Below are 27010 nucleotides of genomic sequence, written 5' to 3' on the forward strand. Positions count from 1 at the left end.
GACGGGCGCTCCTCCGGGAGCCCCTTCGCCACCGCCCAGACCGCAGCGTCACTCGGCGGAGAGCACGCATGTGAACTCGGCAGCGGGGCGCGGGTACCGGCGGTGCTGGGGACGCGCTTCCCAGCAGGCCGCGCGGGCGCTTCCGTCCCCGCGTGACGCGGGACTTCCGGCGCGGAGGGGCTGGGCGGGCGCGCGGGGAGCCCCAGCCCTAGCGGCGCGGGGCGGAGGGCGCCATGGAGGCCGTGCCCCGCATGCCCATGATCTGGCTGGACCTGAAGGAGGCCGGTGACTTCCACTTCCAGCCGGCCGTCAAGAAGGTGAGGGCGCCCCGCGCAGGTGGGCGAGGCCGGGAGGCGCCCGCTGGCTGTTCTCGGCCTGGCCGCGCAGCCCCGCAGCCCCGCCGGGGGGCCTCGTCCTGACCTCTGCCGGGCCGCCCGCGGGTGTCCTCGGAGCCCCGGCTCTGCCCCCCGACCCGGGGCCGCCCCGCAGGGCGCGGTGGGCCGCCCGGGCTCGTCCTCGGGGACCCGCAGCCATTCCCGATCCGTGGACTTGGGGCCTTTCTGACGCGTGGTGCAGTTCTGTCTGGTCTCAGAACCACCCTCTCCGGGAGCCTCACTGGGCCAAACGGTGCGGTTCCATGACGTTTCCGGGAGGGTTACTCCTTTTCCTTAAAGCCCGGAGACCCCTTGGCAGTCACTGTTGGGTCTTCAGTTGGGCGGAGGAGACTGGCAGGTTTGGCTTTGACGTGGGCAAAGGTCTCCTGTGGCGAGATCAGTTCGGCTTTTAGAAAAAGCGGTCAGGTGTGTTGACCGGGCAATCAGGTGGCCACAGACATCTGCTGCCTTGGGAGGGGCAATCTGGTACGACCCGGTCAGAGCAGAAGTGAAAAGGAACCACCAGGACGCTGTTCCAGGTGAAGTCCCAGATCATCTGCCCCGTGCACCACTTAGCTGGGTGCTTGAGAAAAGAAATAAGGCAAAGAAAATGGGTTTGGAAGTAGTCCCACAATAAGCTATCACTCTCTCTCTCTTTACACTGCCTTGGTTTGGACACTAACAATTTGTATTTCTTTGAGCTTATCATTTAACTCTTTTGGCCTCTTCTTCCTCCTTTGTAAAACCAGGAAATTGTGTTGACTGATCTAAAATTCCAGAATTTTGTGACCTCTGACCCAGACTTTGGTTTCTTCTCCATCTGCTCTTTTCTATAAAAGTACAATTAGATTTTTCTAAAACATAACAAAACTCCTTTGTTTTCTAGTTCAGCCCTAACTCATTCAGAGTTCTCCCTGACCTACCCCAGGTTCTTTCAGCCTTGTTTGAGGGTCTACTATGTGCTTGATCTGTGTGCTTGTGATACCAAGTATTCCAGATTCTGTTTGCAGTCAGCCGCTTGCCGCTCCCTTAACAGTCTCTGTGTGTTTGCTCTTCTTTGCCTTTTGTAGTGGAATTTCTCCCACCTAGAAGAGGTCTTGTCTTCACCCAGTGGGGTGGGGTGAGGCCTCTTTTTAATCTCTGTTCTGTCAGTGTTCCAGATCTACTTTAAATCAGGGTTTAATCCTTTTATCTGGATTAATCTTTCCCTTCTCCCAATTCCTCACTTTTTTCATCCCTTTCCTAGTGATGGTTATGTCTGCTGTGTTTTAACCCCCCTTTTCAATTGAAAATGACTTATGAAGCATCTCTGTGCTCTGCAAAACCTAGCAGAGTTCTGCTACATAGTTGGCACTTAGGATAATGTTTTGCAGATGTCTGAATGACCACTGAATGGGAATTCAGAGATGATGACCACAAATGGGTGGAAATCCAGTGGATAAATTCTTAGCCCAGAAACTCCTAGGATATATTTTTGTTTGAACTGAGCCTTCAGTGCTTTTTTAACTCACACCTAGCACACAGGGGTTCCGTAAGCAGTGTCATCCCTGGGAGCCCCAGAGCTCTGGGAGAAGAGCTGCTCATTGGCTGTTTAGCTTGAGGTGGTATCATATCTGGAAAAAGCATCATGCATCAGTTCTTCTGTTCCCTCTTTAAGATTGGGAAAGATACCATCATGAATTGTTTGATGGGTTAAAATTGTGGCATGTGTTTGCATGAACCCACTGAAAGAGCAGTAGCACCCTGTAAGCAGGCTGGGCTTCAGAATCGCTGACTCCCTCAGAGCACCCTGGAACCGAAGCCACTGCAACCTGAGAGCCCTTCCTGGCCTGGACTCCTCTCCCCAACCCTAGAGCCCCCACCCTGCCCTCTGCCACTGGTACCCTTGTCCTTTTCTTCCCTTGCTCTGAGCTGCGGGAAGCTTCACCAGTGATTGGAGCTAAGGAGTACAGCGTGATTTAGGGTTATAGGGTAAAAATAGTTTCTTTTGAGGTCAATCTGTCAAGCCTATGCTAAGCCCTGGTAGTATTGGCAAATAAGAGACAATTGTTTTCTTTTTTTTTTTTTCATGGAATTCACTGCCTACTAAAGGGAATAGAGGGCGACATCAATGGGAGAGTAGAACATATGCACAGTGTACGGAACTACCAGCCTAAGGACAGGCCATTAGGGAAGGCTTGCCAAGGAGATAGGTACCGAAGGATGAATAGGAGTTTTCCTGATAAAAGATTTCTGTCTTTGTGAGAGCTAGGCTTCTGGGGAAAACAAAAACCCTTCTTAATGGTAGTATTGGTTTTTACTCCTGCTGGACATGCCTTTGACTATGGGATAATGTGAAATAAGAGCCAGGAGAACAGCAAGCAGGTTTTTAACTGCTGTGCCAAGATTTAGGTTGGAATACTTGGTTCCACATATTTTTCTAGTGGGAAGATGCTGTTGGTTCTGTACCTCCAAGCCTGTGCTCTGGAGCGCACGGCGCTAACTCGCGGAAAAGTGCTGCCGCATGACTCCTGTGCTCCTGATGTGAGTGGGCGGGGCCCAAGCATTAGTGTTCCCAGTTTGCTCCTCTTCTGGCCCCAAACACCTGCCCGTAACCTACGCATTTGAGTTCCAGTCAAGCTCACCTGGACCGATGTGTTGGCTCCATGCCTGATTCGCTCATCGAATAGTGAGTGATTATTATGTGCCAACCCTGAATTTAAGGGCCGCATGTGATGACAAAAGCCTTTGCCGTCGTGGAGCTTGCCTTCTAGTGATGGCGACTCTCCCTTAGGGCAGATGCAGTGTGTGGTAGCCACCCTGCCAACAGAGTGGCTTCCTGACCCCTCCCCTCTTCCCAGTTGTGCTGGGTGACCTCTCTGAATCTCCACTTTCCCACCAGGTTCCTCAAGGAAACCTGCCTGATGTTCACGGCCTGCCACCACTGTGGTTCTGCCTGCCCCTCCACCCTCCCCGCCCCAGGGTTCTCCTAGGGGAACATTCATCCTCTGTTTCCTTCTACGTGCGGTCACTGTCCTTGTTTGGGTCCTGGGACTGCTTTCCTCCTGTGCATCACATAGGTTGACCTGTGCCTCCTCAGGGCCCCTCTAGCTGCCCCTGTCGGTTGTACTACCCTCTTCCAGAAACAACCAGGTCTTTCTGCTCCCATCATTCAGCAGAGTTTTTCCCTTTCCAGATTTCCCATGGGGCGTCTGACTCTTGAAAACCTTATCACACATACAGAAAGGGAAGTGAGATGACTGGAGGCTGAGAAGGGCCCTGCCAGTTTACCTGTGGTGGTGACCTGCCTTACCTATTATCACAGATTAGCAGTCAACAAGCTGATCTGCCAGAGCCCATCTGCCTACCTGTGTTTTACAGCAGAAGCTCCAGGCATGGATGACCTGGGCTGTCTAATTCTTTCTTCTCTGACTTTAATCTCCGGCACCAAACTCGTATATCCATTTTACACCAGATTCTTTCCTTTACTTGGTCAGTAGTAAATACTTGCGTGTAAGTGCTGAATAAGTGTTGGTTGAATGACCTAGTTCAGTCCTAATAGCCTCCAGGAGGTGGAAGTTGAGTCATCCTCCCCTGGGTTGTTCGGACAGGCCGTGGGAAGACGTGGGAGAGATGCCTCTAGTGCAGGGGTTACGGTTAGACTAGGTCTCTTCCCACCTGCAAGTGCTCGTGGCCCAGAACTTAGTGATAACGTTTGCTGACACAAAGGGGCTAAAGATTTCCCTTGGTGATAAGACTCCTATGTATGATTAAAATTAATCTTCCTTGAAATTCAATAGCAGAGCATCTATTGTATTAATTAACTATCTATATGGGGACTTACTTTTCCTGTGGAACAGCCCAAGGAATGCCTGACAACGAGTCAGCCCTGCAAGTGGAGAAGAAAAAATATAATGTGTATGGTGGACAAAGGCGACACTAACACACGATGCCTTTTACTGCTTTAATTAGCACCACGCCACCCCGAGATGCTATACCGACTAAAGAGCAAAAGCTAACACCCCTACCACCTCGGAGCAGGGAGACTCACACGTAAGAAGAATGAGAGCCTGCTGGTACAAGACTAAGTGACACAAAAGGAATATCCCTGCGTCAGAAGTCAGGAAAATGTCACCTGTTGTCCCCAAAATGTCTTTTACGACGTTCCCTGCCCAAACTCAGATCCAGTCAGGGTTTACATATTGTATTTAGTTCTGTTTCTTTAATCTCTTCCAATCTATAATACTCTCCCCCCCACACCCCTACCCTTTAATGTCATCGATTTTTCAGAGAATGCATTAATTTTTGGATAAAATATCTTATCTTCTGATTTTTGCTGCATGTCTTTCAGTCTTGTAGAGTTTGTATGCCCACCCTCTGCACTTCCTGTAAAGGCACCCATCTGGCGAGTATCCAGCATAGCTCTAGGCCCCTACTGTTCCTGATGCACTCAGTCTGGGGTGGGGTTGTCACTGGCCATGCCCCTGCTGGGAGGCACAGTCTGAGAAAGCACATTCAGAATGTGGGAAGAGCAGCATCTGACGTTTAAGGAAGTGACATCTCAGCTGAGTCTTACTATAGAAGGCAGAGGCACTGAGATCTGAGAGCAGTAATTCCAAAGTACCATTGGCTGGTTGTCCCTGGAAGGCTGTTGGGAGCAGGTTGTGAGGGGCCATGAACCCTGCGAGGAGATTAGACTTGGTCCTGGATGCTTGGGGGAACCACTGTTGTACACTATTTGTAGATGACAGTTTTTCTATTTAGATTACAGCTCTTCCCCATAATCTCACTATCCAGAGAAAAGCACATTTTCATTTAATTTTTCTCCAGGGCTATGTGTGTTTCAAAAGGATTTAAATTGAGGACTGACATCAAAGTTGTGTTAGAAAGATAATTCTGGCCACTAGGCGAGGAAGGGATTTGAGGGAGGGGGCCGTCCAGGCCAGGGGTGGCAGGGGAACAAGAGGAGACACTCGGGACTCTCAGGAGGCAAGGCCGGCCGGAGAGGGGTCAGTGTGGGGGGTCCGGGAATGTGGTGGATGGCGCTGAGATGGACTCAGCAGGCGGCTGCCTCCTACCAGCCCCTCCCCTCCCTGTCCCTCCGGGAGCGGGTAGGGGCTCCCACACAGCCTGCTAGGTCCCCATGCTGCTAATTCCTTTGCCACATGTCACGGGTCCTGGGAAGGGATCCCAGGAAAGGTGGGTGGGCCACGGACATGGGGTGAGTGCACTGGTGGACAGAGAGGCCACCACCTCTCCGCCCCACAAGCCTCAGTTGGGGCCTAAAGGAACCTTGTGAGGCGGCATCAGCGCCCTTGCTGAGTGGGCAGGTCTGGACACCTCGGATTGAGAACACAGACACCAGGCGGCAGGCACTACCACAGGGGCAGTTCCAGCTGCCTTTGTCTGGTGGTCTCAAGCGAACAGGGAGCCTTCAGTCCAGGCTGCGCCTCAGGCTGTGAGCCTGCTTGCTGTCTAAGGCAGTCGGGTCTCCAGGTGGTGAGCACCATTGCGGGCAGGCATGCCGTCCCCATGGGAGTGGCAGTCTCTCCTTTTCCCCTTCTCCCACCTGGGTCCTTCCCGTCACACTCACAGACAGGGACACTGCAGGGCGCTTGCTTCTGCGGTGCCCTTTCCTAGCCAAGAAGGCGGCTTTGTGCTCCCACTCTGGTTGCTGCTTCTTGCCTGCATCTGCTGTTGGGTCAGGATTATCGTCATGACCCCAGAGCACAGCAGGCACCAGCCCTTGAGGGAGAATTGAATTTTTGGCCTATTTTGGGATGCTCAGTAAGATCCCATTGCAGCTAACTAAGTTCCTCCGCTTCCTGTGTCGGCAGAGCCCCCAACATGGTAGAAAGGGCTGCAGCATGATGAGGGCTGGACATGGAGGGTCACCCAGCCTTGTTTTCCACTTTGCTCAAAAGAGGAGGCTCCCGCGGTCGGCACCTTGGTATTGTCCTGTCGGTGAGGTAGCTCAGGAGATAAGCTGGTGGTTGTGGTCTGGACTTGGTCCCGAGCCCCGTGACCGCCGGGGGGCTGGAGAGCAGGAGCGGCTTCTCTGTCCTGGGTTTACGTTCTTCCCTCTCTCTGTAGTTTGTCCTGAAGAATTACGGAGAGAACCCCGAAGCCTACAATGAGGAAATGAAGAAGCTGGAGTTGCTCAGACAGGTAGGAGGACGGTATATTTTATGTAGGTGTGAACAGGATTGCTTTGATAGAGAGGGAAAGAAACCAACCGGGACTGTGTCGTATTTTAATCCAGTATTTTTTTCCTCTGCAAAAGCAGCAAAATTAATGATTGGACAATTTGAAAATTAAAACCCAAAAAGCAAAAACCAATTTAAAAATGTTTTTCACAATTTCTATGTAAATATTTTAAAGTGTTACTTATACATACTATAGCACATTGGTAGGATCGTCTACCAATGCGCGGCGCACATAGCCTGTCCTTTCCCTAAACATCTCATGGGCACGTCTCCCTGTCAGCGACCAGCAGCGCGTGTAACGGCCTGCGGCGATTCTGTCGCGCTGCCTTCTCTTGAAGAAATTGGCTCAGCTTTTTGCCGTGGTAAATCCGACCCATGTCTGCATGCTCAGGCATCTATAGGGTCGTTTCTGTAGGAGTTAGCGGGTGACCAGACGTACTTGTTTCAAGCTACGAACCCCAGCAGGTGTGCGCATGCTCCTGCAGTTATTTTCCGATTCTGGCAGTCTAATAGGTGAAAAAGGATTTCATTTTCAGTTTCTTGGTTAATGATAAGTTTTCACAGTTGCGGACGTGTTTTGTTGTAAGTCTTTTAGGAATTGTCTGTCAGTGCCCTTGTCCATTTTTTTTTATTGGGGTGTTAAACCTTTTTTCTTAACTAATTTGTAAGACTTGGTCTCACATTAATGATGTTGCCCTTTTGTTTTATATGATGCAAATATTCTTCTCAGTTTGTTATTTTCCTTTATGGTTTTTTTAATGCAGACTCTTCATATTTTACATACAAACATGTGTGTATAACCAGGTCCATCTCATGTCCCTTTACCTGTCTGCCTTTGATGACAGAGAAAAACGCTGTCACCCAGATCAGCTGTAAACAGCCACTGCTGTTCTTCCTCCAGGACTTGTATGGTTCCGGTCTTTACCTGAATCAAGATTTAAGTATATGATTTGTGAGGGAGACCTGTACTTCACTTCTACTGCTTATGCTAAATTCTTATGTATAATTTAGGTCTATTTAGAATTTCCTGCTCTATTCCACCATCTCCTCTGACAGGCCCATGATATTTTAAGTATTATATCTATTATCTATTTTAATAATACCTGATAATAACTTTTCTTTTCCAATTTTTACGTGGCTTCTGATTTTTCTTGACCTGTATGTCTAGTTGGATGTCACCATCTGTATGATTTTACATAAGTGAAATCATACCTCTCATCTGTTACACATTGCTTTTTGCCTGATAAGGTTAAGATTTAATAAACAGATATCCTTCTCTTCAGTTTTGTGGCTGTAAGCATATTCTCTGCTTAAACAGTTTCCTGTAATGGAACTGTTGGTGATGTCCAGTATTTGACCCTGTGAAGATCACTGTGACAGTATCCTTGTGTGCTCTTCTAAGCATTCACTTTTCTGGATATCTCTTTCTGTATGTTTTTACTTGTAGAATTTTCTAATGGTTGTTGTAAAAGTCCCTTCTGAAAGGAGGGGCTGATTGTCTGCCAGACCTGGCTGGTGGAATGGTTGGTGAATGATGACAGGTGCAGCTGTGGGTGCTATGGATCCCTGGAGTATGCAGCCTTCCAGCACTGATGCGTATTTCTTGTGCATTTTTGGGCATCCCCTACAATCCTGCTTCTCCCATTCCCCACCCCCCAGAATGCAGTCCGTGTCCCACGAGACTTTGAGGGCTGCAGTGTCCTTCGGAAGTACCTGGGCCAGCTTCACTATCTGCAGAGTCGGGTCCCCATGGGCTCAGGCCAGGAGGCTGCTGTTCCTGTCACCTGGTGAGCTGGCAGGGCTGGGCTTGGGGCCTGGGACCGCCCTGGGGGGTCTGGGTGGCAGGGATGCCACCCCCCTCCGCTTTCTACTTGCTGCAAAGGACGGGGAGCAGCTGGGTGTGGTGTGGTGTCCCCAGGCCTCCTTCCCTCCAGCCCGGTACTGGGTGGCTGGGCCCTGGCCAGCTTTTCCCTAAATATGACTGGGTGGCATTTCTACAGGACTGAGATCTTCTCAGGCAAGTCTGTGGCCCATGAGGACATCAAGTATGAGCAGGCCTGCATTCTCTACAACCTCGGTGAGCTGCATGGGCATTCTCCATGGTCCCATCCACCAGGCGTGCCAACCCAGGTCTCAGCTCCCAGGTCACAAAGAAGGCGGGTTGAGGAAGACCTGGATTCTGCCCCCTCCACTACCTTCCTCACTGCACTGCCAGATGCCTCTTTTCTGGGCTGTGGGGAGAGTCGGACTCTCCTATTTTGACAGACAGCCCCTGACTCCCTCTGTGACTCGGGCTGCTCAGCCCAGCCCCAGGCGGGAGCCAGAAGAGCCCGAGAACTGCTGTGTAGGAGCTCCCAAGGCCTCATGGCCACCTTAGGCCTGGCTGTGGCCAGAAGGCCCTCCCTCCTCCAGCCGGCCTGGTGCAGAGCAGGAGACTCGGGGTTGGCTGCACTTCTGAGTTTCCCCATTTGTTCCAGCTTTGGTGTCCTTGCACCAACTTCCCCAGTTCCCAGATCCCCATTTTCCTGATCACAGTGACACTGCCCAACCCCCTCCCCATGGCCTTGCCCTTGACCATGGAGTGGGCGGCCTGGGAGCAGCACCTGGCGAGTCCTGACACTGAGCCCTCTGCCTCCTCAGGGGCGCTGCACTCTATGCTGGGGGCCGTGGATAAGCGGGTGTCCGAGGAGGTGAGGAGTTGCGGCACGGCGGGGGAGGCACCGAGTGTGCACAGCCCCATGGGAGGACACCGGCATCTGTACGGCTCTGCCTCCGGCCACCCTTGCCCTCTCCCCTCCCAGGGCATGAAGGTCTCCTGTACCCACTTCCAGTGTGCAGCGGGCGCCTTCGCCTACCTGCGCGAGCACTTCCCTCACGCCTACAGCGTTGACATGAGCCGCCAAATCCTCACACTCAATGTCAACCTCATGCTGGTGAGGCAGTGCCCCTCCTGGCAGGCCGACTCCACTCCCGGGGGCGGGGTGCTGGTCGGGCTGGATCTTGGACCTGGTGCGCGCAACTGGCAGTGACGGATAAGCACGGCCTTGGCTTTGGTCTTTGGTGCTTCACGGGAGTCAGGAGCAGGGCTGTGCCTGCTGGAGTGGGGGCACTAGCGGAGGTCCAGCAGCAGGGGGTCCTAAGGGTCGGCCCACCACAAGGGCCGGCCTCGGGTGAGTGCACCTGCTTTGCTGTCCCAGGGCCAGGCTCAGGAGTGCCTTCTGGAGAAGTCCATGCTGGACAACAGGAAGAGCTTCCTGGTGGCCCGCATCAGCGCACAGGTGAGGACAGGGGGAACAGCAGGCCTCTGCACCCCCGACCCCACACTCACAGCCCATCCTGGCTCCCAGGTGGTGGACTACTACAAGGAGGCATGCCGCGCCCTGGAGAACCCCGACACTGCCTCGCTGCTGGGCCGGATCCAGAAGGACTGGAAGAAGCTTGTGCAGATGAAAATCTACTACTTCGCAGCCGTGGCTCATGTGAGGGCGCTGTGGCCACGGGCTGGGCTGCACAGCCCCCGCTCAGATCAGTGACGTGTCTTCTTTCTTGCCAGCTCCACATGGGGAAGCAGGCCGAGGAGCAACAGAAATTTGGAGAGCGGGTGAGTGAGCTGGGCAAGGAATGGCTCCGGCCTTGTTGGCGGGGCCCCCGTCACCACACAGGAGGGCGGCTTTGCCCCATCTCTGACCTCATGTTCCTGCCCCCCAGCTGCAGCCCTGTGCTCTTCTGTGCTGTCCCACCTGCGCCGCCCTCAACGCTAGGGGGTGAGGCGGTGGAAGCCATGCTTGGAGCAGGGCTCGGTGCTGACCTTGGGGCTGGGGGCTGGGTGCCAGGTACCGCCTCAGCTTGTTGACTTCTCATGGTTGCCTGATGGCCAGGCTGCACCGGGTGGGAGGTAGGAGAGTAGGGTCCTCGCAGGGAAGGACAGACCAGGCTTTGCCCCACAGATCGCATACTTCCAGAGCGCCCTGGACCAGCTCAATGAAGCCATCAAGTTGGCCAAGGTAAAGCTGAGGAAGAGCCTGGCTGTGAATACAGGAAGCGAGCCTGCTGGGGCCCAGGGGCGGCCTGGCCCTGGCCTGGGTCAGGGCAAAGCTCCCCAACCCTGTCCCTACCCCACAGGGCCAGCCTGACACCGTGCAAGATGCACTGCGCTTCACTATGGATGTCATTGGGGGAAAGTGAGTCTGTGGGGCTGGGGTGGCCCACATGGGAGGCTAGGTCCTGGATCCCCACTGACCACCCAAGTCCCCACTGCCCCATCCCAACCCCCAGGTACAATTCTGCCAAGAAGGACAATGATTTCATCTACCATGAGGCCATCCCAGCTCTGGACACCCTCCAGCCTGTAAAAGGTCTGAAGCAGAGGGGAAGGGCGGCAAGTGTTGCAGTAGGGGATGAAGGTGGGGCCATGGACAGAGGCACACTTGAGGTCTGAGATGAAGGGCGTGGGTTTCCTCAACTCTTCCCCTCCCAGGCGCCCCCTTGGTGAAGCCCTTACCAGTGAACCCCACGGACCCAGCTGTTACGGGCCCTGACATCTTTGCCAAACTGGTACCCATGGCTGCACATGAAGCCTCGTCGCTGTACAGGTGGGTGGTAGGGGCCAGCTCCAGTCCAGGACAGGTGGGCTTGGTGGGTCTTGGGACACAGGCTTCCCACAACCACTGTGTCCCTTCTGTGCAGTGAGGAGAAGGCCAAGCTGCTTCGGGAGGTGATGGCCAAGATTGAGGACAAGAACGAGGTTCTGGAGTGAGTACAGGGCAGGGGTGCCGCACGTGGGAGCAGGGGGCTGTCCTCTCCTCCAGGTCTTCCAGCCATGCCCTCCTGCCCAGGCTGTGGGTGCCAGAGCTGCAAGGCAAAAGGCTCGTGTCTTGGGGAGAAGAAGACCCTGCTGCTCCTTTGCTTCCAGCAGCGTCCTGGGCATAGTCACAGGGCCAGACCTTGCTTCAGTGAGGGGGGTCTTACCCTGCTGGACCCCCTTTACATGTTGAGAGGTTGGGTCACCATTCAGCAGCCTCTTGCCGTTGTTGGCCCCCCACAGCCAGTTCATGGATTCGATGCAGCTGGACCCCGATACAGTGGACAACCTGGATGTGTACGGCCACATCCCACCCCAGCTCATGGAGAAGTGTGCTGCTCTCAGCGTCCGGCCAGACACCGTGCGGAACCTCGTCCAGTCCATGCAAGGTGAGTGAGGCAGGAATGCGGAAGCCCTCACTCTTGGCCGCTCCCTGTTGCCTGCGTTGCTCTGTGAGTGGTGGGCAGTTCTGCTGGGCGGCAGGCCCAAGCTGGCACTCGGTCTGCCTGCCTCAGGAGCTGCTCCCGTCCCCAAACACCCTCAGTGCTGTCAGGCGTGTTCACGGACGTGGAGGCCTCCCTGAAGGACATCAGGGCTCTGCTGGAGGAGGACGAGCTGCTGGACCAGAAGTTGCAGGAGGTGGTGGGCCCAGCGGGGGCTGGGCTGGCTGTCCCCAAGGCTGAGCTGGCAGAAGTAAGGCGAGAATGGGCCAAGTACATGGAAGCCCATGAGAAGGCTTCCTTCACCAACAGTGAGCTGCACCGTGCCATGAACCTGCACGTTGGCAACCTGCGCCTGCTCAGTGGCCCGCTGGACCAGGTCCGGGCTGCCCTGCCCACACCAGCCCTCAGCCCAGGTAAGCCTCACCGTCCCATCCCTCGGGACAAGCGGTGCCAGGCTTTCTTGGCCAGGCCTCACGACCCACTGCTGCTTCCAGAGGACAAGGCTGTGCTACAGAACCTGAAGCGCATCCTGGCCAAGGTGCAGGAGATGAGGGACCAGCGGGTATCCCTAGAGCAGCAGCTGCGTGAGCTCATCCAGAAGGATGATATCACCGCCTCTCTGGTGACTACGGACCACACGGAGATGAAAGTGCGCAGGCCAGCATGCGGGCAGGGACTCGGGCTCCCCGCTGCAGTGGTTCGGTCCTGAGTGTCCCTCCACACTCGCTGCAGAGGCTGTTCGAGGACCAGCTGAAGAAGTATGACCAGCTGAGGGTGTACCTGGACCAGAACCTGGCTGCCCAGGACAATGTCCTCCGGGCCCTGACGGAGGCCAACGTGCAGTATGCAGCCGTGCGGCGGGTACTCAGCGACCTGGACCACAAGTCAGTTTCTGGCCCTGTGCTCGTGCGGAGCCGCTCCGGAGCTTAGAGCCCCCCCCTCACCTCCTCATGCCTGCTAGGTGGAACTCCACGCTACAGACCCTGGTGGCCTCATATGAAGCCTATGAGGATCTGATGAAGAAGTCCCAGGAGGGCAAGGACTTCTATGCAGACCTGGAAAGCAAGGTGGCTGTGCTCCTGGAACGGGCACAGACCGCCTGCCAGGCCCGTGAGGCTGCCCGCCAGCAGCTCCTGGACAGGTAGGTGTGGCTAGGCCCCTGCCAGGCTGGGCTGGAGGGGCGCACTGGCTCCACCTCTTCCTTACCTTATCCTACAGGGAACTGAAGAAGAAGCCACCCCCACGGCCCACGGCCCCAAAGCCGCTGCTGCCCCGCAGGGAGGAGGGTGAGGCTGTGGAGGCAGACCTGCCCGAGGAGCTGCGCAGCTTGCCCCCCGACCCCTTCCTGGCAACTGCTGCTCCTGTTCACTTTCCTCCCAGTGCCTTCCCCACCCCTCCACCCCACTATCTGTCAGGCCCACACCCTGGTACCTACTCTGGCCCCAGCCCAATGTTGCAGCCCAGGGCCCCCCAGGCCCCAGGGCACCCTCCCATGGCCATGGCCCCTGGCCATGCCCTCTACTCAGCCCCTGCCTACACACCAGAGCTGGGCCTTGCGCCTCGGTCCTCCCCTCAGCACAGGGCGGGGAGCGGTGCCTATGGGGGGGCAGGGCCACCTCCACCAGTTGTAGGTCTGCCCTCAGCGCCACCATCCCAGTTCTCAGGCGCCGAGTTAGTCCTGGGGGTCCGGCCTGCAACCACCACGGTAGATAGTGTCCAGGCCCCCATCTCTAGCCTCCCAGCACCACGGCCACACCTCAGCCCTGCTCCTCCCCAGCCCTGCTTCCCAGGGCCACAGGCCTATGTCTACCCTGTAGGGACCAAGCAGCCTGTTCCAGCAGCCTCCCAGCAGTTCTGTCCTGGGGTCCCCCCAGGTTTTCCAGCCCCGGGGATTGGCCCCCCAAACCCCCTGCCCCCACAGCAGCCCCTTCCACTCCAGCATCCACACCTCTTTCCACCCCAGGCTCCCAGACTGGCCCCTACCCAGCCCCCCTACTCCTTTGCCCCACAGCCTGGTGTTCTGGGGCAGCCACCACCCACACTGCACACCCAGCTCTACTCCGGCCCCTCTCAGGACCCTCTGCCGCCCAACTCAGGGGCTCTGCCTTTCCCCAGCCCTGGGCCCCGTCAGCCTCCCCATCCCACCCTGACATATGGTCCTGCACCTTCCCCCAGGCCTCTGGGCCCCCAGGCAGCCCCTCTCTCCATCCGAGGCCCTCCTCCCACTGGCCAGTCTACCCCCAGTCCACACCTGGTGCCTTCGCCTGCGCCCTCTCCGGGGCCTGGCCCGGCACCTCGGCCCCCTGCAGCAGAGCCACCCCCATGTCTGCGCCGAGGTGCCACGGCGGCAGACCTCCTGTCCTCCAGCCCTGAGAGCCAGCATGGTGGTGTGCAGCCTCCTGGTGGGGGGCAGCCCCTGCTGCAGCCCACTAAGGCGGATGCAGCTGAGGGACGGCGCCCACAGGCCCTGCGGCTCATCGAGCAGGACCCCTATGAGCGCCCTGAGCGGCTGCAGCAGCTGCAGCAGGAGCTGGAGGCCTTTCGGGGCCAGCTGGGGGACCCGGGGGCTCTGGACGCAGTCTGGCGGGAGCTGCAGGACGCGCAGGAGCACGATGCCCGTGGCCGGTCCATCGCCATCGCGCGCTGCTACTCACTGAAGAACCGGCGTCAGGATGCCATGCCCTATGACAGTAACCGTGTGGTCTTGCGCTCGGGCAAGGATGACTACATCAACGCCAGCCTCGTGGAGGGGCTCTCGCCGTATTGCCCCCCGTTGGTGGCCACCCAGGCACCCCTGCCTGGCACAGCTGCTGATTTTTGGCTCATGGTGCACGAGCAGAAAGTGTCGGTCATTGTCATGCTGGTGTCTGAGGTCGAGGTGGAGAAGGTAAGGGAGAGGCTGGGTGGGAGACCAAGGGACCCTGCAAACCCAGCCCTAAGTGCCCTGTTTGCTCCTCAGCAAAAGGTGGCACGCTACTACCCAACTGAGAGGGGCCAGCCTGTGGTGCACGGCGCCCTGAGCCTGGCCCTGAGCAGCGTCCGCACTACCGAGACCCATGTGGAGCGTGTGCTGAGCCTGCAGTTCCGTGACCAGAGCCTCAAGCGCTCTGTGGTGCACCTGCACTTCCCCACGTGGCCCGAGTTGTATGTCAGCTGCCCTTCCTATGGGAGGGGAGGCGTGGCTGTGGGGGCTGGCGGGGGACTCGGTCAGGCCTCACTCCTTGACAACCCCGCCCCTGCAGAGGCCTGCCCGACAGCCCCAGCGGTCTGCTGTGCTTCATCAGGGAGGTGCACACGCACTACCTGCACCAGCGGCCCCTGCACACGCCGATCATCGTGCACTGCAGGTGAGGTGCCTGGCAGCTGCCTGGGGGCTCCTCCTGGCGGGCCCTGACCTCATGCCCTGTTCCCACCACAGCTCCGGGGTGGGCCGCACAGGAGCCTTTGCACTGCTCTACGCGGCTGTGCAGGAGGTGGAGGCTGGAAGCGGGATCCCAGAGCTGCCACTGTTGGTGCGGCGCATGCGGCAGCAGAGGAAGCACATGCTGCAGGAGAAGGTGAGGCTCTGGGCAGATGGGCAGGGGGCCGCAGGGTGAGGGCTGCCCTCTGACTGGGCCTTGTGCCCTCTGCAGCTGCACCTCCGGTTCTGCCAGGAGGCAGTGGTGAAACATGTGGAGCAGGTCTTGCAGCGCCATGGCGTGCCCCCGCCAGGCAAACCCTCTGCTGGCACAGGCCTCGGCCAGAAGGTGAGGTGGGGCCAGGGCAGCTGGGTGGACACGACTCATGGGCCCCCACGGTCACCTGCTCTGTCTTCTCAGCATCACCTTCCTCAGGACTCCCAGGACCTGGTCCTTGGTGGGGACGTGCCCATCAGCTCCATTCAGGCCACGATTGCCAAGCTCAGCATCCGCCCTCCTGGGGGACTAGAGTCCCCAGCTGCCAGCCTGCCTGGCCCAGCAGAGCCCGCGGCCCTGCCACCCAGCCTCCCAGAGGCCACCCAGCCTCCCTCCTCCCCGCCTCCCCTTGCTCCACCCCTGCCTGAGGCCCCACAGCCTGAGGAGGAGCCACCAGCACCTGAGGTCCCCAGCCTGGGGGCCCCTTCGTCCTCTCTGGAGCTGCTGGCCTCCCTCACTCCCGAGGCCTTTTCCCTAGACAGCTCCTTGCGGGGGAAGCAGCGTATGAGCAAGCACAACTTTCTGCAGGCCCACAATGGGCAGGGTCTGCGGGCTGCCCGGCCTGCTGATGACCCTCTCAGCCTCCTGGACCCACTCTGGACACTGAATAAGACCTGAGCAGGCTCTGCCTGCCTGTTCCTCACACTATGCCACCATCGCCCAGGCCTGGCAGGGTCTCTCTGGAGATGGGCCAGGCCTGTACTCCCATTCCTGCTGCCTTTAGCCCTTCCTGGCCCAGCCTGCACACCAGTGGGGTGGGGATGCACCATAGGCCTTGTGTCAGGTTTTCCTTTGTGGGGCCTCATGTTTTCCAACTCTTCACTGGTGAAGTAATAAACCAACCTGTTCCATAGCCTGTGTCTGTCACTGCTGCCTCAGGGGGTTGGGGAGGCTCGAGTCTTAAGCGATGTGCCTCTGGAAGCATGGAGTGGGGCTGGCCTCACAGAGGCAGACCCTAGGCACTTACTTACTATCATCTGTGGTGTGGCTCCTGCCTGGAGCAGCTCTGAGCCGAGAAGCCTTGAACCTGATCGGCACAGGGTTGGCGGGGATGTGACCAAGGAGCTCCTCTAGGGGAAGGCGCTAGTGGCTCACAAGGGCCCTGGGAGACGTGATTTATAAAAAGGAGTTTAATATTAGTTATGAGGCAGCTTCCAGAAATCACAGCTGCACACCCCCATCCAGATCCAGTGCATTGGCCCCACAGAGCAGCCAGTGCCACTGCACGGCTGGTGCAGGGGTCACAGTCACTGCCCACCCTCAGTCCAGCTTCTCCAGCACGGAGGGCACGTATACCAGGCTGAGCTCGCTCCCAAAGTTGCAGACAATGGCGGCATTGTCCAGCACCAGGATCTGGCGGGCAGGCTGAGCCTCGCTGTTCTTCCCCAGATAGACTGTCTGTAACAGGTCCCCGTAGTTCAGGTCCCAAAAGGAGACACAGCCCTGGCCACCAGTCACCAGCAGGTTGTCTGAGATGACACCCAGGCTCGCACCGCAGCCCAGATCCTAGAGACAAGAACGTGGCAGGTTCAGTGTCTGGAGTCCTTCCCGAAGGGACAGATGCCTGTGGCCCCCAAGCCCTTTTACCTGTTGAATGGAGTAGAGCTTGATGCCTGTGCTGCGGTCCCAAATGCTGATGAGATCATCCAGGCCACTGCTGATGATGCAGCAGGTGGTACAGGTGAGTGAGGTGACGTCCCCACGATGAGCAAACATGTGGCTGACCCGGCTGCCGGTCAGCACATCCCACAGGCAGATGGCCCCATCCTGTCCTCCACTGGCCAGCACCATCGTCTAGGGACACAGGCACAGGGGCACTGGTCAATGCTGGAATACCTCTGTCAAGAGTGTCCCAGCTTCCTGGATTCAGAAACAGGTCACGGGCTGGCTAGGTCCCCGGCACCCACTGGTGGCCCCTTACCTGGTCCATGTACACTGTGGTGATAGCCCCTGAGTGGCCCTGCAGGGTGAAGAGACAGCACGAGTCCTCCAGACGGAACACCTGGGCGGGGATGGGCGTCAGGCCTGGGGGTCTTACAGGTCACAGAAGTCCCTACCCTAGTTCAGGGCACCTCCAGCCTCCCCGAGCAACTGCCCATCCCCTGCGCTAGGCCACCCAGCACCGGGGACAGGGCCACACTCACTCTCAGCGTGTGGTCTTGGCTCCCAGTCACGAGGCGCCCAGCAGCAGCCTTCAGGGCTGTGATAGGCTTCTGGTGTGCACAGGGCACCGTGTGGGTCAGGTGGCAGGCCACCGTGTCGCTGCTGCTGTACACAGGGGATGTGGGGGAGCTGCCGCGCCCTGGGTTCCCTGGGGAGAGCCGGCCTGTGAGGGGTCTCTAAAAGGACACCCCATGGGTGGCCCCACCCACCACCGGGTTCAGGCCCCTGCCTGGCCCAGGTCCTCTGACCTCGGAACTGCAGGGGGCTGAGGGCAGCGTGAGTCTCCAGGGAGAAGAAATCGAGGGATCCATTGAGCCGGGCAGCCACAATCCTGGAAGAGAAAGAAGGGCAGCTGTTGGCGGCCCCTCAAGAGTTCCCAGTGTGGGCTGAGCACAGAGGGCAGGTGGGAACCTCAAGGGACGCACCGGTGCTGGGGCTAGAGACCCAGCTGCAACTCTGTTAGCCTCTCTGTGCCTCAGTTTCCTCATCTGTGAAATGAGGACAACAGTAGCCCCCTCGGTGTGATCATGAGGGAGCTAACACATGTGGCATGGCACCTGAGTAGCATCCTCTCATGTAAGGTAGTAAAACAAGCATGCAGAGGTCCCTCTTTAGAGCCCGAAGAACAGGTTTCTGCAGAAGGGGCAAAGGAGCTATGGAGCCTCTGTCTCACTCACATCAAAGTAGCTTAGACCTGAGCACCACCCACTCCATTTCCTTTTTCTACAAAAAAATAAGGATTTTCTTTCCTGTTCATTAATTCACAGACACAGGTTGACAGGTAGAAATGGAGACATCTGCCCAGTGTTCCCAAAGCCTCCAAGGAGTGGGGTCCAAAAATCTTACTCAAGTAAAAGGCAATTGCACGTCTATGGCCTTGTCCCGTGAGCATGCATGGCTCCTGGCAGAGTGAGAAAGTGGGGGGTAGGGAGAGGCCACAGTCACCCAGAACTCAGGGTTGGGCTGAGATGGGCGTTTTCTTTCGGTAAGACCAAAGTCGCAGGCAGCAGGTAAGGGTTTCCAGGCATGTGGGAGCCCGAAGGACTTGGCCAGGCTGGAGGAGAGGAAGCCTTGGCTGTGGCAGGACTGACAGCAACAGCCCTGAGAACTACACAAGGGGTCAGGCTCCAGCCGGACTCAGGTCCCATGAGAAGCCAGGGTGCTGAGGGTGCCAGCACCTGGACAGGACCTGGCTTATGAGCCCGGTGGGACCAAAGCCTGGGCCCAGGGCCTGCTGCACGTGGAGCCCTGGGGATGCCCACACCAGGAGAAGTGCTGAGAAGGGAAGCAAGAAGAGCTCAACATCAAAGGGAAAGAAAAGGCTCAAGAGGGTCCTGAAGATGCATTTTCCTGTAACCCAGACTGCAGCCAAGAGAACCAAAAACGTCAGTATGGACACAAGAGCGGCCGACTTCGAAGGGTCAGTAGAAAACCGCGCTGCCACCCTGCTGTTCTAAGTGCTTCATACCATCACTTCTCGGCTGGCACCCTTCCCGTGAATACGGCAGCGGCAACACGGTCGCTGTCAGGAGCAGGAGGGAGGTAAAATCGCAGAGCAGTGATGGGAGCCAGGACTCAAACCTCAGGAGGGTGAGGGTGTCTATGGAGGGTGAGGCCGAGCCCAGAACGCCCACCTTCTGTCCAGGAAGACGAGCGCCGTGATGCCCGAGGAGACCTCCTCGCTGCTGCAGCGGAGCGTGCCCTCGACGGCGTCCCACACCTGCAAGCCCGGCAGCTGCGGACACCTGTGCTGGGAAGGCCGCGAGCGGCCTCCCCGAAGCCCCGCCCCGCCCCGCCCCCTCCAGCCGGCCCCGCCCACCTCCAGCCGGCCGCTGCTCCGTCCCACCACGATGAGGCTGCCCTGCAGCTCCAGGCTCCATATGGCGCCGTCCGCGCTGGGAGCCCAGGAGAGAAAAGCGGACCCCTCTTCAGGAAGGGAGCCCTCCTCATCCTCAGGGGCCAGAGACGGCGCCGGCCCAGGCGAGGGCGGGCGCACGGCCTGCGTCGGGGCCGGAACCAGGCCCTCCCCACGGCACATTCGCTGCACAAGGCGGTGGAAGTCGTAGCCCGCGGAGCCCCGCGCGCCGTAGCACCCCCGGTGCCGGGGCTCAGGGAGCCTTGCCGGGGCTGAGAAATCCGTATCGATCAAGCAGCTGAGGTCCGGCTGGTCTCCGAAGAGCAGCGGCGGGCCTCGGGGGCGGTGCCGCAGCGGAGAGCCGTCCCCGAGCTCCTCCGAGCCGGCCTTCCCGTCGTCCGACAGCCTCCCCCAGCTCTCCGGTGCCTCGGGAACGCTGCCACCGCCACTGTCCCGGCGATGCCTGCGGGGGCAGGCGGGCGGGTGAGCGCCGCGGGCCGCCATGAGGGTGGCTGTGGGGTGGCCGCCGACGAGCAGCCGCGGGCGGGAACCCCCGGGCGCCTACCCGGGGCGCGGGATGCGCGTGAGGCAGTCCCCGGTCTGCGCGTCCCACACGCACACGTGGCCCGCCAGGCAGCAGCTCACCAGCAGCATGCCGTCGCTGGCCAGGCACTCGATGTCCTGCAGGGGCACAGCGCACACACGGTCCGGCTCCGACTGGAGGTGGCGCCGCGGCCCGGCCCCGCCCCCTCGCCGCAGCCCCGCCCCCTCACCATGAGGTGCCCGCGCAGCACCAGCGGCACGATCTCCGTCTCGGGCGGCGCGTAGCCGTAGTCGTCACACGGCAGCTCCCCGCGCCGCCGCCGGCCGGGCCCGCTCCCGGGCTGCCCGTAGTTGCGCGGGCAGAGCACGCGGTAGAGACAGAGCAGCAGCAGCACGAGGACGACGCCCGCGGCCAGGCCGAGCGCGGCCACCCTGCGCCCAGCAGGACACTGTGAGGCGGTCCGGACCCTCCCGCCGGCCGCCCCTCCCCGCGCAGACCTTACTTGTACAGCGTGACGTCTCGGGGGGCCTGCGCCGCGCTCGGGGCCTTGGGGCCGGCCTCCCAGGGCCCGGGCCACGCCCCGCGGCCGTCCTGCGGGCGCCGCCCCTCCAGGGCCTCGCTTGGGTGCAGGCGGAGCGTGACCGGGATGACAGGCAGGAGGCTGATGTACCTGGGGCCGGGCAGCGAGGCGTCAGCTGGAGGCGCCTCCGCTGCCCCTCCCCTCTCCACGTGGACAGCGGCTCGACCTGCCAGCCTCCGGGCCCACCCATCAGGGGGCGCTGGGGGCACAGGCGGGTCGCCCAACCCAACTCACGTCGCAACCTCGCTGCCTAGCCGCCGAAGCAGCAGGACACATGGTGCGGGGGTCACCCACCCTGGGGTGGGGGGTCCTCACTACAGCCAGGGGACCCAGGGGACCCAGACCGCCCATCTTGGGCTGTGGCTGCTAGGAGCACCAGTTCTAACCTCACCACCTGACAATGTCAAAGATTTAAAAGAAATGCACGATTCAAACTGGAGTCTCCCCTGAGGGGAAGGGACGCTCCCAGCAAGGTGAGCTGACGCCAGCGGGGAGGTGGCAACTGGCAGGGCCACCTCACCTCTTTGCCAGTGTGATGTTGTAGTAGCTGAAGAGCGTTGGCCAGTGGCGGAAGGACAGTCTTCTCCAAAGCTCCTCATCCTCGGGCCCCCAGGTGACCTCTGGTACTGGGCCATCGTGGACACCGTCTGCCAGACCCCCAAGCTCGGGTGGATACCCAGGCAATGTCTGGTTCTCGACTGACTTGGCATCAGGCAGGACAATCGGGAAGGCAGGGTCTGGGTGGCTGCCGGGCAGCACCCCGCCTGGCACGGGCACAGGGGTCAGGGCACCCTCGCCCAGTGGGCTCTGTTCTGTCACTTGGGCAGCCAGGTAGGGCCGCAGCCCTGCTGGGTCCGTATACACCAGGATACCAATCCAGACCACAGTGCCAGCCTGCAGGGGACATCAGCTGCTGGGGGGGTGGGCTCTGGGAGGAAGGGAAGTCCCATCCTTGCCCCAGCAGCCTGGGCCTCAAGCAGGAAGGAAGCAGCATGGGGCCTCAGGCCCCGTCTGTCCTTCCTTCTGCCTCCTGACGCCCACCCGCTGAAGGGATCTAGGGTCACAGTCTGGAAAGAGGAGACCCTTAGGTTGCAATCAGAGCTCTCCCATCTCCAGTGCTGCCCATGGTCAGCACAGACGGAGGGACTGGCCGCCCGCCCTGCTGCTCAGGGGCCTTGGCCTCGCTCCGCCTCCCATCAGTCCCTGGGGGAGGCACTGCCAGCCAGCAGCCCGCCCTGCTGCTTCTCCCCTCCACCCAGACCAGCCGGTGAGTTGTCCTGCCTGGTGCTTTCTGAAACCTGCTCACTGTAGTGGCCAGTGAACCCTGACCGTGAGCCATGGTCCATCCCATCCCAGAGCACCCCATCCAGCAGGCTGCTCTCCTGGGACACTCCAGGGAGATGAGAGCCCACAGACTGTGTCTCCCATAGATGGGCCCATCAACTCAGAAAGCACCAGGGTCCTGGCAGGGTGCGCAGGCCAGCTCCCCAAAGCAAGACTTGAAAGGGCCATGGAAGCTTAGGGAGCAGCCCCACCTCCAGGACAAGTGGGACAGTACCAAGGGTCCCGAGGGTGGCCAGTACCATGATGAGACACTGGGCCAGGAGTAATACCATGATGAGTTATTGGGCTGGGGAGCGGTACCATGAGGTGACACTGGGCCAGGGCCAGGGGTGGTACCATAATGAGGCGCTGGGCCAGGCGGGTACGGGCCAGGAAGTAGATGACGCGCAGCCTCTTCGGGAGCCGCAGATTTCGGAAGGAGGATGGTTGCAGGGTGATGGTGTGAGGTGTGGACGGGCGCACAGCCAGCTGCCGCTCAAAGCGTGCAGGCCGTGCCCCTGGCTTAGCTGGAGGCAGGCAGGCCTCTGGGGGCAGCCGCTTGTTCAGGTCCGCCAGCTGTGGGGGCACAGTGCTCAAGGCTGCAGCCACTTGCTCACTGCAGGTTCCCACACAGCCTGGGATGAAGAGGGGGGCCCAGTCCCCCTACCTCCATGCGGCGAATGTCAATGGACAGGACAGTGGTGAAGAAGAGCATCTGGAGGAAGAAGTCAGACACCAGGCCCACAACAGCGAAGAGACAGAACTCCTGCAGCCAGCAGACAAGGGGGCCATTACCTCGGGCCCAGCCCCTTCCCGTCCCCACCAAGGGACAGCAGAGACCCTGTTCCCTAACCCCAGACAGTGGGCAGGCAGGCAGGCAGTTGGCACCCTTCTGATCCCCAGGGACACCAGCCTGCTGCTCAACAAGCTCCCAGGGCCCAGATCTGAACCCAGTCTGGGTCTCTCTGAAAGGTTCCTGTCAGCAACCATAAGAGACCACTGGAGAGAGGGCAGGAGAGAGTTAATTCTGCCCTAAAACCGGAAAAGGGCCAGCGGCTGCATTGAGCTCTACCAATAGATGGTATTTCCCAGATTCAGCTTTTCCTCCCCTGCAGTTGCTAGAGACCTCTGCGCGTCCCCAAGGCATCAGCTCAAATATGGAGTAGGATGAAGTGTCCAGCACATGATGGCATAGGGGTCACATCAAAGCTAACGTCCCAGGATGCATGGTGCCCTGTGGATGCCCAAGGAGCTGTCGGAGGAAGCAGCTAGAACCCTCTGCTCTCTCAGCCCTGCACCCCATTAGGCGTGCCAGCCTTGGGAAGGAGATAAACCATTCCCTTTGTGCCATTCCTGCAACAGCTGGACTTCCAGCACCATGCAGGTCCAGCCCTACAGCTGAGTGAGGGCACTTTCCAACAGGAAAGGCCAGTCAGGGCAATGTCTGGTGGCCCTCCATCAGGGGCCCATGTGTGTGGAGGGCTAAAGCCAAGAAAGTCAGCAGGGGACCACTGCATCTCTGCCTGAGAAATGGGAAACCACGTCTGGCTAGAGCTGTATAGCCAGGCCTCTGCTGTGCCCACTGAGCACATCCTGACACTTGGCAGCATAAGAGTGCTTAAGGCGACAAGGTCAAAGGCAGAGACTGCCTGGGCAGAGCGCCAATCCCATAATCCAGCCAGGGCTTGATGAGTACCTTCTGAAACAGGAGTGCCAGCACTCTGCACAGCAACCACCACCTTGTCAGCAAAGAGGCCCCACCATCTGGCAGTCATCCTGCACTCAGCCACATGGCTGGGCCTGGCATCGGGCTCACAACCACGCAACAGGCCTGGGGTCCTACCTGGATGGCAGGCACCAGGGTGAAGTAACCAATGAGGATGATGCCCAACTCAGTGGCCATGTTCTTCATGATGGACCAGCTCTCACTGCTCAGCCCTGCAGAGGCGACAACATGGCCATGGGGCCAGCACATGACCTCCACCCCGGACGTGTCTAGCCCTCCCAGCTTCTGAGGCAGCCACTCTACCGTAGTGCCCAAAACTCAGGCCTCTGCAAGTGCCCGCCATCTGCCACCACACAGCTGCCGCAGGGAAGGGAACTCGGGGGCCTGGAGGGTATGGGAGTGCTGTCGCCATCAGAGGGAGGCAAGAGCAGCGTATGGGGTTGAGTGAGCCCAGAGGAAAGCGAAGGACGACCCTCTCTGGCTCACCCAACATCCACATGCTGTTCTTGACAGGTCTGCATGGCCAGGGTGTGAGGGAGCCTGCCTGCCACGTACCAAAATGGCTCAAGGGATGGGAGAGCTAGCCTGCTCTTCCACAAGGCCTCTCCACTGGGACCTCAGCTGTCCTGCACCATGGCAGCCTAAGGCTGTAAGCATCTGGTGGCCATCTCCTCGGGACGCCACTCTAGCACAGGGCCCAGCCTCCTGTGGAAGCTGGCAAAAGTGGCTGTGTGATGTAGCAGCCTGCCCCGGGTGCAGCCCCAAAGATGGGGGTCAGGAGTGGGCACAAGGTCTCAGTCTTCGAGGCTAGGCTCTCCTCTCTGCTTCCCAAAGAAGCTGAGGTCCATAGCTCCACCACTGAGGTGGCCAGCAGTGACCAAGCCCAGGGGCCTGGAGTGGTGGAGAACATCCCAGGTGCCAGTCTGGACAGAGGGCCTTCAAGCCCAAGCCCACACAGCCTAGTGGCCATCTTGTTGACACCTGGAGCCCAACAAAGCACAAACCCAGAGACCCCATGGCTCCCTGGCATGAGCCCACAAGCTGCCGGGCCTGCTGGCCCACTGTGGAGGGTGCTCTGGGGCTTCTGAGGCTCCTGCCCCCTCATCAGGAACAGCATGACCCAGGCCCACCCCTGCACACCACTGCCCGCCCAATACCGGATACCTTGGGCGATGCGCAGCTTCACCTCCAGATCCACGGGGGTGGAGACCACTGACTTGGTGAGCACCAGCACGTTCTCTAAGCCAATGACTACCACGAGGTAGGGAAAGATCTCACTGGGGACAAGGGAGGATGGTTCTGACGAGGCCCAGCACACCGTGCTTCCCAACAGGTTTGGGACCCAGGCAGGATGCTGGGCCTACAGCCTGAGGTGGAGGCTCAGGGCAGAAACCCATCTCCCCGCCTCTGCCCACGGGACCTCCATCCACAAAGCCCCACCTGAGCCCACATAACCTCCATCCACACAGCCCCACCCTGACCCGTGGAACCTCTGTCCACAAAGACCCCAGGCAATTCAGCACCACCAGTTTACGGACAGCAAGCAGGTGTTCTATCACCAAGGAAAGCAGAAAATGCAAAGTTGCTCTCCCTGCAATCAGCCCGACAAGCAAGGTGGGGACAGGCTGATCGGTTTGCGACCGCAGACGGACAGGCAGATGAGGGGCGGGCTTTCCAGGGCCAAGAGAAAAGGACTGAGGCCAGAGGGAAGACCCAGGGAAGGGCTTCTCACTGGGCTTCAAAGAGGACATGCAGGGGAAGGGAAATACCACTGAAAGGTGACAAGGTAGAGTGCTTACTCTACAGTGACCTACCTCATTAGGCAGTTAAGTGTTTTAATAGTGAAAAATGAAGAAATCTACCTTATCACACACCCACCTGTGGCTGAGGCCATCGGGAGCAGTGTGCTTGAGTACAGATGCTACAAGCTCAGACATGCGTATACAGTTACACACACAAACATACTCAAGACGCAGCCATGCAGATGCCTACACACACACACACACACACACACACCCCACGCACAGATTCCTAGACACGTACCAGATGTACACGCAGACACACTACATACACACACATGTGACTACCAGCCGGGTGACAGGGAGAGGAAAATGATGCACCTCTTCAACGTCCAAACAACAGGAAGACATGGGGTAACAGGCAGCATCCAGGCCAGAGTAGGCCCAAAGGTGCAAGGCTCTTGAGCCCAAGGCCCCAAGGCCTTTGATGGGGACCTACCCGCCGTTGAGGGTGGGCGTCAGGCCAAAGAGCGTGCAGAGCCCCACGGACATAAGCAGCGAGCTGAGCACGGTGACCACGGCGGCCAGAGCCAGCCCCCACTTGGACTTGACCATGTCGATCTTGCCTGGAGGGCAGAGAGGGTGATCAGGGCAGCACCCGCGGCCAGACCCTGCCACACATGGGCACCTCTTAGCCAAGCTCTTGGAGTAGAGTGTATCCTGGAATTTGAGGCGGGGGAGGCCCCTGGCTTCACCAAAGGAAAGGATGCCCAAGAACTTCCCTGTCTCCAGGGCAGTGGCTACCCAAAAGCCTTCTGTTGTGTGCACATCTTTTGGGAACCCTAACCCAGAACTCTTTTCCTGAGAAGCAAGAGCTCTGGAAGTCCCGAAGCCACAGCTCTGCTGGTGGACGAGGGCCTAGGTCTGTGCCCACCGCCAGCGCTGTCCGTCTCTGCCCATGACCCCTCCAGAAGCAGGAAGGTCAGTGACTGGGAGTCGCCCATTGTAGCCTGGAAGAAGCCCCTGTGGGTACCCACGTGTGGAGAAGTAGATGTAGGCAAACAAGATGATGTAGGTGGTCACAAGGGGGATGAGCTCAGCGATGCCAATCTCCTCCTTAAAATGCACGTGAACTAGGCTCTCCGCCCGGAGACTGCAGTTGGGGCTGGGGTGCAGGAGCATCAGGCGGGCCCGCAGGCTGCCCAGGAACCTGTCACGGGGTGAGAGGAGTTCAGCGTTGCCTCCCCTGGGCCCAGCAGAAGTGTCTCAGTGGCCACCCCTGCTCCTTCCCAGCACCTGTCCCCAACCTGTCACCACAAGTGTCCAGGCCCTTGCTGGGGAGCCATGGGCAGGCGCCACTGGGAAGGACTGTGAGGCCACACGGGGCTCTGGACAGATCACTGGGGGCATGCTGTTTGGCCCGCACCCAGACCCAGAGGTCAGGCGATGCCCCTCAGATGTCTGGGTGGGCCCTGGTGCCAAGGGCCTTACTTGGCGTGATAGTGCTGGAAGACCAGGGTGATAGCATACGAGACCATCCTCCTCCTGGGGTAGAGGCTCACCCCACTGTCCTTCCCAGGAACACCAAACAGTAGGTCTGCAG

The 27010-nt window shown here is 58.9% G+C and overlaps 2 protein-coding genes and 1 long non-coding RNA gene across 9 annotated transcripts in view; 2 read left to right on the top strand and 1 right to left on the bottom strand.

Moving 5' to 3' along the window:
* The first annotated feature begins 86 nt into the window (after positions 1-86).
* On the top strand, positions 87-16330 carry PTPN23 (protein tyrosine phosphatase non-receptor type 23). 3 transcript variants are annotated; one of them, XM_036994458.2, is made up of 25 exons: positions 87-317; positions 6447-6521; positions 8219-8346; positions 8560-8636; positions 9200-9249; positions 9361-9492; positions 9757-9837; positions 9907-10038; positions 10113-10160; positions 10507-10563; positions 10682-10740; positions 10835-10914; positions 11037-11151; positions 11246-11311; positions 11604-11749; positions 11905-12216; positions 12298-12452; positions 12536-12687; positions 12765-12944; positions 13022-14690; positions 14763-14947; positions 15046-15150; positions 15222-15360; positions 15436-15549; positions 15637-16330. In XM_036994458.2, exons 1-25 carry the CDS (start codon positions 234-236, stop codon positions 16093-16095), a joined length of 4800 nt encoding a protein of 1599 aa, XP_036850353.2. In that variant the 5' UTR covers positions 87-233; the 3' UTR covers positions 16096-16330. The 3 variants fall into 3 exon arrangements, with proteins under 3 accessions (XP_036850353.2, XP_036850351.2, XP_036850352.2); XM_036994457.2 differs by having other exon boundaries at positions 89-317; positions 15622-16330; XM_036994456.2 differs by having other exon boundaries at positions 15436-16330.
* Positions 543-6436, top strand: LOC140848288 (uncharacterized). The gene is made up of 3 exons (XR_012128844.1): positions 543-627; positions 2798-3042; positions 4326-6436. It is a non-coding gene; the product is annotated as an uncharacterized lncRNA (long non-coding RNA).
* A 262-nt stretch (positions 16331-16592) lies between the features above and the next one.
* The window catches only part of SCAP (SREBF chaperone), a 50503-nt gene continuing 40085 nt past the window's right edge, over positions 16593-27010 (bottom strand). For 4 of the 5 annotated variants that reach the window (XM_073230508.1, XM_036994461.2, XM_036994463.2 and 1 more), the window contains 18 exons: positions 26899-27004; positions 26445-26617; positions 25907-26033; positions 24833-24945; positions 23786-23880; positions 22610-22708; positions 22300-22518; positions 21140-21513; positions 20542-20709; positions 20269-20470; positions 20061-20176; positions 19460-19958; positions 19275-19360; positions 17889-17971; positions 17622-17788; positions 17399-17479; positions 17065-17271; positions 16593-16983 (listed from right to left, as the gene is read on the bottom strand). In XM_073230508.1, coding sequence (XP_073086609.1) covers positions 16738-16983; positions 17065-17271; positions 17399-17479; positions 17622-17788; positions 17889-17971; positions 19275-19360; positions 19460-19958; positions 20061-20176; positions 20269-20470; positions 20542-20709; positions 21140-21513; positions 22300-22518; positions 22610-22708; positions 23786-23880; positions 24833-24945; positions 25907-26033; positions 26445-26617; positions 26899-27004 — 3161 coding nt within the window. In that variant the 3' untranslated portion in view covers positions 16593-16737. The remainder of the gene's footprint in view (positions 16984-17064; positions 17272-17398; positions 17480-17621; positions 17789-17888; positions 17972-19274; positions 19361-19459; positions 19959-20060; positions 20177-20268; positions 20471-20541; positions 20710-21139; positions 21514-22299; positions 22519-22609; positions 22709-23785; positions 23881-24832; positions 24946-25906; positions 26034-26444; positions 26618-26898; positions 27005-27010) is intronic. The other variant, XM_073230509.1, reaches the window with a different exon arrangement.

Source organism: Manis javanica, chromosome 3, assembly GCF_040802235.1.
Source record: "Manis javanica isolate MJ-LG chromosome 3, MJ_LKY, whole genome shotgun sequence".
NCBI classification, from domain to species: Eukaryota; Metazoa; Chordata; class Mammalia; order Pholidota; family Manidae; genus Manis; species Manis javanica.

Bases quoted from the DNA above. Each gene is read 5' to 3' on its own strand.
- PTPN23 (XM_036994456.2), top strand. From the start codon at position 234: ATGGAGGCCGTGCCCCGCATGCCCATGATCTGGCTGGACCTGAAGGAG. The intron at 14,948-15,045 runs GTATGTCAGCTG...CCGCCCCTGCAG, and splicing joins TTCCCCACGTGGCCCGAGTT to AGGCCTGCCCGACAGCCCCA. The intron at 15,151-15,221 runs GTGAGGTGCCTG...TTCCCACCACAG, and splicing joins CCGATCATCGTGCACTGCAG to CTCCGGGGTGGGCCGCACAG.